This window comes from Microtus ochrogaster, chromosome 24 (assembly GCF_000317375.1).
Source record: "Microtus ochrogaster isolate Prairie Vole_2 chromosome 24, MicOch1.0, whole genome shotgun sequence".
NCBI classification, from domain to species: Eukaryota; Metazoa; Chordata; class Mammalia; order Rodentia; family Cricetidae; genus Microtus; species Microtus ochrogaster.
In genome coordinates this window covers 31,778,363-31,790,550 of record NC_022024.1, presented here as the reverse complement: position 1 = coordinate 31,790,550, position 12,188 = coordinate 31,778,363, and the positions used below count along the sequence as shown (strand labels likewise).

Sequence of the window (12,188 nt, the reverse complement as noted above, 5' to 3'; positions counted from 1 at the left end):
AAGGAGAAAGTCAGTGATGGAGGCAAAGGCACGGTAAGGGGGAGGTGAAGAAATGATGAAAGGGCCAGTAGAATAGGAGTCTATGGATGCTCCTGAAGCAGGGCAGCGGAGGATGCTGGCAGAGTCCGAAGGACACGCGGCTGGACAGCCCCCCGCCGCCGCCTCCACAGGCCCCGCCCACTTCCAGCTCGCTCCGCCCCCAGGCTCCTCTCCCCGCCCCCGGTCTCTTAGGTGATGCTGCAGCCAAGATGGCGCTGGCGGCGGCCGCGGCGGCCTGAGCGTCATGCTCCGGGTTCTCGGCGGCGGCTGCGGCGGCGGTGGCCTCGGCCAGGGCCTCGAGTCTCTCCCGAGAGTGAGCGCTCGGGCGCCTCTCCTCCGTCCCGGTGAGACGGGACCGCGAGGAGACCGCCGTGAAGGGAGGAGGAGGCTGTGAGGACCACTCGAGCCCCGCAGGCACCATGGCTGGGATCATCAAGAAGCAGATCCTGAAGCACCTCTCCAGGTCAGCGAGCGGGCGAGCCGGGTCCCCTCCCTCCGAGGGCCGCCGGGGCTGGGCCACAGGTCCCGGCTCTCTCTCCCGTCGCTGGTGGCGCCCCCGACCGGCCTCAGGAGGCACGCGGAGGGTGGCGGGTGGCGGTGCTCAGCGGGCCAGGGTCTCCCCGAGTGACGTCCCTGGCGTCCCCCAGGTGCTGAGTGCCTGAGTGCCGGGGTGGGTTGGCCCCGGGTCCGGCTCGGGAGCTCCCGGGGCTCGGAGGCGAGCGGGTTCCGTTAACCGAGGACGGCTGGGGTGTGTGTGTGTGTCTCTGTGTGTGTTTGCGGACTCTTGGGGCTGAGGCTGCCTTCCCAGGGAAACGTTAACCTTGCGATTGTTCTCGGTGTCCCCGTCCCCCGCTCCTACCTGGAGTTCCCGCTCGGCTGCACGGGAGGGTGTGCTTGTTTGCACAGTTGGGATTTGTTTTAGGTAAATAAGCAGAGTTCTCAGCTTTGGCAAGTTCTTGATGGAGTCGATTCAGTTCCCGCAGCGTTCTGAAGAGTTTTCTGGTTTTGCTTCCGAGAGACCCCTTTAATTCAGGGAGTTGAACGTCTCTGGTGTTTGAACCTAAGCCGTGTCATTCTTTCCATTTCATAACACAGTTTTAGTCAGGAACATGACTCAGTAAACTGGCAGTTTGTTACAGCTCTTGGGCTTCTCCATATTTGTCTCAAGACACAGGCTAAATGTAGGCTCCTGTTCCAAGTCGGTGACAGGGAATTCAAGGCTCCTGGTTATGATCTCTTCCTGCCCTCTGTTATTTCTCAGTTAATGAGTACTTTTAACTGATTAAAGGAGGGTACTCAGGTATAATGATAGACTTTTATACTAAACAGAAGCCTTCCTTCACCCGGTTTATTTATATTGCAGGTGATACATTGAGAAAACGAACAAAAACCATACTATGATTCAGCAGATGTTTCCCTGACATTAGACTGGATAAAATTTAATACATATAGTATATATATGCATAAAGTATCGAACTATAGCAAAGTTTGTGACCATGTATTTGGTTCTTAATGTTACTAATTGGAAAGTGTGTGTCTGTGTTTGAAACAGGTTATGTAGCTCAGGCTGTCCCATAACTCATGACAAATCCCCAGCTAACCTCAAGCTGAGTGTCATCCCGCCTTAACTTCCTGAGTACTTCCTGAGGTCTGTGCTCCCACGCCTTGTTGGAATTTTTTTTTTTTAAATTGCATAGACAGTGCAATACTGAACCGTCTTATTTTGGAAGAAAGTTTTCTTTCTTTAAAATACTGTCTATTACTTAGGTAAGTCGGATTCATATGAGAGATACTGTCCCCTTTCTTAGCCCTAGTTCTGTAAGAAAATTCAAATCCATGGACAATGATCCAATTGCCTATTTCTTTCCCAAGGATGATGGTATTATACCACTGTGTGCCTAGAGGAAAATTTAATTCAATCGATAAGTGCCTTAGGGCATTTTATCCTTTAATTCTCTTGTACGGGTCCATTTGGGAAGAACTCTTAAGAGGAAGAGCAGAAGTGTAATGGCTTACTTTATCCCATAGAAAGCACCCACATACTTAGAGTTAAGTACTTAGGATTACTTAGAATCTTCATGATTTCTTACGCCTGTGTGATAAATAGTAACGAGCATTTCTTTTCAAATCAGGAAGTTTCCAGAACACTGGTGTTTTCTTTCTTCTTTGATGGAGAAATCATTTGCAGTTTATTTTTGTAAGGTTGCTATTTTACACTCACTTGCCGGGTGTGTCCAAGTGTGCACATGTGTGCCGGATCCAGCCAATGTACAGGAGTCTGAGAAAAGTTGAAGAAGTTGCTTCTCACCTACCACCATGTGGGTTCTGGAGATGGTACTCCGTTTACCAAGCTGGCAGAGTGCCTGCGCATCATTCAAGAAGCACTAGGTTCAATCCCCAGTATTTTATAAACTGACTGTGTTGACAAATTCCCATAACCTCAGCCCTCAGGAGGTGGGGGTTATCAATTCAAGGGCATCCTCAGAACTCAAGGTCATCCTTAGCATAGACTGAGTTTGAGGCCGGCCTGGAATACTGAAATACATTAGGGGAGCGAGGTTGGTACCTGTCCTGTCATAGAAAGGAAGAATTAGGAAAATGTATAAGTGCTTATATGCTCTTTTGTAGGGACGCTTGCAGGAAGGAAGAAGTCTTATGTAGACCAGTGGTTCTCAACCTTCCTAACGCTGTGACTCTTTAATAAATACAGTTCCTCATGTGGTGACCTCCAACCATAAAGTTATTTTCATTGCTACTTCTTTACTGTAATTTGGCTGCTGTTATGAAGTGTAGTGTAACTATGCTGATATGCAGGATATCTGATTTGCCACCCCTGTGAAAAGGGTCATTTGACCCCCAAAGGGGTTGCGACCCACTGGTTGAGAACTTGTTGTCTAGAAAGCCAGAATGCTCACTCTGAATGAACCTTCAGATTTTAAAACTGAAACTAGCAGTGGTGGAGACTGGGCAGTGCTTTTGAAGCTGGCTTGCTGGGAAAGTGTGCACGAGGAGTTGTTTTATAAATAAGAGGCTGACACATACTCTCAAGTAAATATGGAATGGACTTTTAAGTCCACTTCTCCGTTTCTTGCCTAATGTTTGTTTTCTGAGTGCCTCTTGCGTTAATGAAAAGTTTATATACTTGACTGATCTGAACTATGGGGAGTGTGATGAGAGAGAGGAAGAGGTTAAAAGTTCTGTTTTTAAGAGAAATGAAACAGGAAAAGCCTTTCAAGAAGAAATTACCCAGCTATTTTAGACTAGAACAGGGTATGTGTTGAAGGTAGTTACAGGGGAATCTTTTTTACTTTTTCCCCCAGTAAGGAACTAGGAAGTTCTTTAAAAAGCGCAAAAACACACCTGAAAGGAAGATAGAACAGGAACTGCCTTCCGTTTCACCTTACACCTTTTGATTTGTTGCTCTTTGTCTGTCTGTGTCCAGGTGTGTAGGTCCCCAAGTAGGGACAAAAGATTCAAATTTAATTAATTAAGCTGGAACCCGAAAAGTGATAAGAAAGCTCCAGGTAGAAATGCTCCCCTTGTGCCCTTAGCCCCAGGACAGTGTATTCTGCACGGGTTTGTCTGGAGATGGTTCTCCCAGAAGACTGCACCTTGTCTGGGTGGAGCCTTTATCTTGTTTGAAGCAGTGATTATCCATCACTGGCACTCTGTTCCTCGGGGGACATTTGACAGTGGTTTTGATTATTATGACTTGGAAAGTGGTTCTGTTGGCACCTGGTCGGTAGAGAAACTAGACACTATCACGCCCAGCATAGGCCTCTAAAATTAAAAACTTATCAGGACCAATGTCAGCAGCTGAAAAGCAGAGAAACTGGTTTAGAACATGTAGCTGTGTATCAAATGATCGAGCTAGATCACTTAGCTAGCTAAGGTTATTTTGTCTGCAAATAACAGAAATGTGGCTATTTATGTAAAAAGGGAAATTTAGTTGAGGCTTCAGGGGTGGGTCACCAGATTCGTCGGAAGATCTGACCACAAACTCTGAGACAGGCGGAAGTCAGTGAGGCTCCTTGATTCTCCCTGAGACCTGCCCCTGTCTTTTATCTTAGATCAAGGTCTGTCAGCTTCAGGTCTGAGACCAGACACTTCCACGCAGTGTGGGTGTGGGTGTTTAATGTTTCTAGGAATTTCCAAAGGTTCTTGAGGGCTACAACTGCTCCTGGCTGAAAACTGCAACTTTGGAGGACTGACCAGTTTCTTAGGATGCTTACTCTCTGATCTTTCCTGCCAAGTTTTAAATTCTTGGGAGAGAAAATCTTTCTGGCCCAGTTCTAGCTATGACAAAGTGTTGAACAGTTCTTAATTGCCTTTCTGTTTCTGTGAGGAGACTTTATGACCAAGGCAACTTATACAAGAAATCATTGAGTTGGGGGCTCACATTTGCATAGGGTGTGTTCACAAACATCACGGTGGGGAGCATGACAGCAGGCACTCAGACACAGCACTGGAGATCTGACTGAGCTCCTATATCCTAACCCATAAGTAGGAGGCAGAGAGAAAACTAGCTGGGAATAAATAACAAGAACTTTTGTTATTTATAAAGCCCACCCTCGCCGGGCGGTGGTGGCGCACACCTTTAATCCCAGTACTCGGGAGGCAGAGGCAGGCGGATCTCTGTGAGTTCGAGACCAGCCTGGTCTACAAGAGCTAGTTCCAGGACAGGCTCCAAAACCACAGAGAAACCCTGTCTCGAAAAACTAACAAAAAAAAAAAAGCCCACCCTCAGTGCTCACCTCCTCCAGTAAGACTGACCGCACTCCTTAATCCTTCCCAAGTAGTTCCACCAACTGAGGATCAAGCATTCAAATATATGAATCTGTAGGGGCATTCTCATTTAAACCACCACTGTCAGCAACGATCTGGTTATGGAGAGAATTATTTGGAGTCAAGATTGCTACTCATTTTGATGTCAGTAATAGGCTTAACTAAATTAGATTTTCACGGGCCTCATTTGCTATGTTAAGGAAATTGAACTTCCTACCTGGGGCTGGATGACTGCTAATAAGAAAGTCTAGCTAATAGAGGATGTAGTTAGTAAAAAAGTCTTGCTTGTAGAGTCTAGGTCCAGGAACAGTATCTAAAGTGGAAATACAGCATCCATGATGGACTTGGGGTAACGTAGGTTGTACAGTGATGCATTGAAAGGATGCTGAGGTTCTTCAGAACCTAGTGTCTCTGTGTTTGCAGAACCAGGTTTGCAAAGGTCCTGGGTCCAGGTCAGCTTCGAGGATAGAAGGAGAGCCTTCTGTGTCTCAGTGTGGATGTTTTGTAAACTAAGGGGAAAGGACAGTTAGTTTCTGGGGTGGCTGCAGGCCTGGGACATGGCTTGTGAGTGAAGTGCCTGCTGCACAGCCACGAGGATCTGAGTTTGTTTCCCAGCACCCACATACAAACTGGAAGGGGCAACAGTTTTGTAATCCCAGGGCTGGGAAGGCCAAGTCAGGTGGCTCCTGGAGCTTGCTGGCCAGTGAATCTAGCTGAATTGCTGAGGTCCAGGTCCAGTGAGACCCTCTTTTTCAAAAGATTAAAAAGGTAAGGTGGGGAGTGATTGAGGAAGACTTCAGGTATCACCCTCTGACCTCCACATGTGTGTATTCTCATGTAAATATGTAAACAAAGTTACTTTCTCTTTGTGTTTTTTGTTTTCAAGACAGAGTTTCTCTGTATAACAACAGCTCTGACTGTCCTGGAACTCTCTTTGTAGACCGGGCTAGCCTCGAACTCACAGAACTCCGTCTGTTTGTGCCTCCTGAGTGCTGGGATTAAAGGTGTGTGCCACCAGTGCCCGGCTGAAATTACTTTCTCAGTTAATTATATCACTATTCAAAGACTAAGTTTTCATAAGCTCTTTTGTTGTTGCTTTTTTTTTTTTTAATTCTGAGGCAATTGTCTTGCTAGATAGCACAGCCTTGCCTGGAACTCTGAACATTTTTGTTTATTGTGTGTGTGAGGTACATGCATGCCATGTGTGCGTTTGTAAACTTAGCAGAAACCAGTGAGAATCGGTCCCAGGAACGTTACTTGGGTCATCAGGTTAGGTGGCAAACATCTCTACTCACTGAGCCACCTCATCAGCCCTTGCTTGGGCCTCTTGGCTTTTCTGCCTACAGTTCCCACGTGCTGAGAATTCAGACGTGGGTCTTGACCTCTGGCCCATAGGCCTCCCTTTTGTGAGAAAGCTTCCTAACCCGTGGGACCATATGTGTCCCACGTCCTGAGCACTTACATTTACCACATATTGAGCATTATGGATGCAAGGATGATTTTAATGGATTATATTCTGGTCAAGGAAGCGTAAGTAGGGTTTTTAGCCTGTTACTAAACTGTGCTGCAATATGAAATTTGTGGGAGTTGGCTGACTTAGAGCAGGCAACTGAGAGAAAACTGAGTTACTTTTTGGACAAATGAATTTACTTTTATAAGTTTTGAGGTTACTTAAAAGTAATTTTGTTTTTTATGCATTTGTTTTTAATTATTTAATAAATAATTTTAATGTAATCCCTAGTGATATGTATGTTGATAATAGTCATACTAATTTTTTTTAACAAATAAATTCCTGAGTGCCTGCTTTATATGAAATACTGCTCTCCAGCACTGAGACTATAGCAATAAGAAAGGTAGATAAAAATCCCCTCACTCATGGGGTTGACATTTTAATAAACAGTAATTAGTGAAACATGTAGCCGTGTGTTAAGTGCTATTGTAAGAAGTAACGGAAGGGCTGGAAGAGAGGGAGGGGTTTCTAGTTGGTCTTGGGTATGCTGGTCAGCAGTGCTCAGCTGGGATGTATTTGACAGGACTCCCGGAAGAGGTCGCGGGGGCAAATGCAGACAGCCACCCAGGCGGTCACTCACACGTCCTTTGAAACGTGTTGAGCTTCCACTGAGGTGAACTAGAGGCCAAGGCTGCGGATCACGTGCCTCAATGACGAGGCACTTGTTTGGCCTGCTCAAAGCCCAGGGTTTGATCCCCAGTCAACAACAACCAAGTCCAGATCATGTCGAAGGACAGATACTAAAGATGTAGGATCTCCTCTCCGACTCTGATTGGGCACAGAGCCCGGAGTTCTGTCTAGACTCCGTTTGAAATGGGGAGGCGTGGTGGCACGTGCCTGTAATCGAAGAAGTGTGCTGTGGGGAAGGAAACTCTGGAAGTTCAAGGTCATTCTTCGCTACGTCGTGGGTTAGAGGCCAGTGTTGACTAGGTAGAAATTATAGGTCCTCATACCCCGGTCCTCTGGAAGAGCAGCCTTCTTCATCGAGCCTTCTTCAGCTAGTTTCAGGTTTTATTTCATAATTGCTGGGGCAAAGTTTCCTTATATCCAGTATCAGAGTGGGAACTGGTAATGACTAGCTTTCACACTGAAGTGAGGTTGGAAACCAGTGGCAGGTTTGCAGCCAAGGGTCACCTTGGCAACCATGTGAGAAACAGGACAAGAGAAGACACAAAAAGCCAATGAAGAGGGTTAACTATTCAGGTTAAAAAAATATTAGCCAGGTAGACAGATGCCTTGGAGTTGCTGAGAGTCAGTTTCTGGCTGTACTTTGGAAGCAGAGCCAGCATTGTCTGACAGATAAGATACTACTGCCTAAGACAGAAGAGCAGTAAAGGATTCCACTGACAGATGGAATTCTCATTAACTAAACTGGAGATACTGCTGCGAGAGTGTGGGGCCCACACAAGTGTGGAGCTCCACCTTGACTGAAGGTCAGAGAACTTAAGCCTACTCTTGCTCTTTCAAAGTTATTGACAAGAGGTCTGACTTAAGGAGTGGCTACAAACCAGAGATCCTCACCTACAGTGTGGTTACTTGGTGGTTACTTGGTAACTTGTATATTAAGATGTCCCATAAAGGTGGATCCACTCCACGCTGACCGAAAGTCAGAGAATTCAAGCCTATTGCTTCTCCTTCATGTTTAAGACAGGAGGTTTAAAGCACCTACAGGAGACTTGGTCTAAGGTGTCACTGCATGTCTTGCCTAAATCAACAAAATTCTAAACTCTGGAAATAGTGATTTAATGACTCAAGTATTGAAGCAAGTCGTTGTTCTGTTTGTCCTTTGTGTCATGATAAAGCAGTCGTTTGCCTTCTTCCCCCTTTTGGATTAGGATATATAAGCATATGGAAAATCAGTGCGGGTGTATTCAGGAGTCAGCATTCATTGGATAGCCCTCCCAGTTCTATCCTGTGTCTCTGTGTTTCTTTCATATCTCTGTTTCCTGCCTAACATTTCCAATCCCCACACCCCTACCCTGGAACAATCAAACCCGTCAAGGCTGGAGCCCAACAGTGTGTGGCTACGACAGGGAAGCAGCTATCAGAGATTGGTGATTTGAATCAGTGTTCGTGTGGGATGGAGACGCCTCCATGCTTTTTTAAATGTATAACATGTATTAGACCGTGCAGCCATTCAAGTCTGGCAAGAACAGTGGAAGTGTTTTTGTGTGGTTATCTTTTGGTTTATGAAGAGATGATATTACAGGATGAATTGGTGAGGCCATCCAATTGGCTTGTTTTGGAAACTAGGTTTTCTACATCCCTTTAGGAATGGTCTTCTCTGGTTTGTAAGTTACTTCTCTTCTTTTCCTGCTCTTCCCTCTCCCTTCCTTTCTTCTTTCTTTTTCACTTTAGAGGCAGGGTCCAGTACCATGCCTTAGGCTGGCCTGGAACTCACTTTGTAGTCCAGACAGGTCTTGAGCACAAACAGCAGTTCACCTGCCTTTGCCTCCTGAGTACTGGCAGTATGGATGTGAGCCGCCACGCTAGACAGGATTATTTTTCACAGGTAACGTTATGCTTCAGTATTCTCTGAAATGAAAACTACAGTTTTCTTTGATTTGGGCAGTTAAACTCATGTGGTAATTTGTATTTGTAGGTTGCTTGCTTTTTTGAATGTCTGAATTTATTTATTTAATGTTAAGTTCAGCCTTTGTATAACCTTTATGTTACATAGCTATCTCTTTTTTATTATATACACTAGAGACCAGCCTGGTCTACAGAGCCAGTTCCAGGACACAGAGAAACCTTGTCTCAAAAACCAAAACCAAACAACCAAACAAACAAATAAATAAAAATGGATTAAAAATGGATGTAGACTCAGTGTGGTGGTGCATGCTATTAATCCTAGCACTTGGGAGGCAGAGGCAGGTGGATCTCTGTGACTCTGTTTGAGGCCAGCCTGGTCTACAAATCGAGTTCCAGGACAGCTGGGACTGTTACACAGAGAAACCCTGTCTCAATAAATAAGTAAGTAAGTAAATAAATAAAATAGAAAATAAATAAGTAACAATAAATAAATAAAGGATATACATAGTAGAGTAATGGCAGTGGCCCAGAGGATAAGGAACTCCTAAGGGGTTCATGTGTATTCAAATGGAAGCAGTGTCTGGCTGTAAAGTAATCTGGTATGAGATATAACTGTGTTTTTGTGAGCACATCACAGCTGAATATTTCACTCCTCTCCTCTTCCTTCCCTTAAACTTGCCCCCTTCTGTGTCCCCTGTGTCCCCATTCCCTACAGCATCCCCTGCTGGCTGTGGTGGAGATTGGTGCGCTGTGAATTGCACACTCACCTAAGTGAGTACCAGAAGAGGCTAAGAAGCCCTGGCAGCTGGCTGCTGGCTTTCACCAGGAATAGGGACCCTTTGTCTGAATTTCCTGCCCAGGTAATACTTCTCTTCCCCAGTTCTGGTTTCCTTTCTAGAAGCACGTACTGTACCCCACATAAAGAAATTTCAGTTTTTGAAAGTAGGTAGCTACAAGTTCATATAAATCCTCTTATCCTCTTTTACAATGTCTTTTTTTTTTTTTTTTAATTTACAAGGTTTGGCACCTCAGAAAGTTGTAACCGTCCTTTTCTGATGTTGCACAAGGGAGTTTTATGGTGTGTAGCCAGTATTTTGCAATAGCAGCTGGCATTTGATGTTTTAGTGGGTATGACTTCATAGACTAATGTGATTACTGAGGTCTGAAGACTCTTAATCATAGAAATGTTTTGATAACTTCTCATTCTTCATTGGAGGCCGAAAGAGTTTATTTTGTGTTTAATATTAATTGTGATTTTATCATTTAAATCAAGAGTTCTAACTGTGGAAATGGAATCAGTTTGCAGTTTTGCAGCCTTTTCGCCACTCTGTTCTTGCCTTCTGTGTCTCTTTTGAAGATTCATTATCAGTGGGGACTGTGCCACCTGCACATAGTTCCAGCTAATTGGGATACTCGAATAAAAGGATTGCAGTCTGGAGTTGGAGGCTGACCTGGGTGGTGTACACACACACACATACGCACATGCACACACAGACACATCAGGTCCAAACAAGGATTGCGGAATCTAGAGTTGAAGGCTGACCAGGGCAGGGTACACACACACACACAGACACACACACACACACAGAGACACATCAGGTCCAAATGAAAGGATTGCAGAATCTGGAGTTGAAGGCTGACCTGGGCAGTGTACACACACACACATCAGGTCCAAACGAAAGACGAAAAAGTAACCTTAGTGAAATTGCACAACTAGTTACATAGCTGCTCTAGGGTAATGCAGTGGTTAGTAAGCTTGTGTCCATTTGCTCCTCAGCAGTTATTTTGACACAATGGCCTGGCCCATTCACCATGCTTGCCCATCTTGACTCCATGTATGCAGTTAGGAATCCGTATCTCACAGTAAAATTGCCAAACTTTTAGTCACTTTTGAAATTCATTGAAGTGTCTTGGTAATTAAGATTTTTTTGTGGCATTTACGGATGATTCTAATTTTCTCTATATATCTAGTAAATCATCTGGGACAGGTGCTCAGGAAATATAGTTGCAGTTGGTTGCATTTTTTTCCCCATTGCACCTCTTCAGCATAGATTTGCTCTGGTCAGTGCTTATCTTATTGGAGATGAGGCATTATGATTGTATTCTGTTGTTTTTTATTTTTGGTAAAATGCATTTATTTTATGTATATGGCTGTTTTGCTTACATGTCTGTCTGTGAACCATGTGTGTGCTTGGTGTCCATGGAAGCCAGAAGAGATCATTAGATCTCCTGGAACTGGACTTACTGAACTATATTCTAAGTTTAAACCATTTTCATGTATCATTACTAGGTTATTTCCAGGCTTAATTCTTATTTCTTTACCTCCTATATTTTTCTTTTCCCAATTCTGGCCATGGACCCCAGGACCAGGTACATGGTAAGCAAGTGCTTTACCAGTAAGTTGTATCCCCAGCCCTTGTAAGTTTGTTTCTGTTTTTGAGACAAGGTCTCACTAAGTTTCCTAGACAGGCAGGCCTTGAACTGACTTTGCATCCTAGGCAGGACTTGAATTTGGTGCAGCCTCTTGCATAGCTGCATTAACGAATTGTGTCCCCAGACCCAGGTTAGCTCCCCATTTGACTCAGTCATGATTCCTTTTTATTAAATGTGCCTTATGTTTATAAACATTTATGTATTATATTTTAGGTGAGTGTTTTTTCTATGTGTATGGATGTACACTAGTGACTGTGGTCGCAGAGGAGACAGCAAATCTCTGGAACAGAGTTAGGAGAGTTTGAGCTGTCATGTAGGTACAGAGAATTGGATCTGGGTCCTTGACAGGATCAGCAAGTGCTCTTAACCACTGAGCATCTCTCCAGTGAGACTCTTGAGTTTATCTTCTTGTTCTGAAGTCAGGACATAGCAAGCAGACTATTTGGCACACATTTGAACATCTGCTTTCACTACCCAGATTTAATTATCAGTTTTTCTTCTCTCTCTTTTTTTTTTAACAACCAAATGTTTTCATTTCCTTCTTATTTTACAGTTCTTTATTCTATTCTTAGCACTATTACCAGAACTGTTTCAAACGCTAATCTTAATTTCTTACTAAATCTTTTGGTGATTCATGTTGAAGTTTTAAAGAAAAGCTTGTGTTGGTGGAGGCTGCTTATTTGTTTCCCGGCTGCCCAGACCTGAAATAATCACATAAAACTATGTTAATTAAAACACTGCTTGGCCTATTAGCTTATGCACATTTCTAGTTAACTCTTACATCTTAAATCAACACATCTCTATTACATCTGTGCATCATCACCAGGCTGGGGCATATTGGCAAGGTTCTATCCAGTGTCCAGTGCCTATCTCCTGCAATTGCTACATG

At 44.3% G+C, this 12,188-nt stretch overlaps 1 protein-coding gene across 1 annotated transcript in view; it reads left to right on the top strand.

Annotated features, from left to right (window-relative positions):
- Window positions 1-242: 242 nt before the first annotated feature.
- The window catches only part of Uhrf1bp1l (UHRF1 binding protein 1 like), a 67,003-nt gene continuing 55,057 nt past the window's right edge, over window positions 243-12,188 (top strand). Inside the window, exon 1 of the mRNA XM_005358186.3 lies at window positions 243-502. Within this exon, the coding sequence (XP_005358243.1) occupies window positions 459-502 (44 nt within the window). The 5' untranslated portion in view covers window positions 243-458. The remainder of the gene's footprint in view (window positions 503-12,188) is intronic.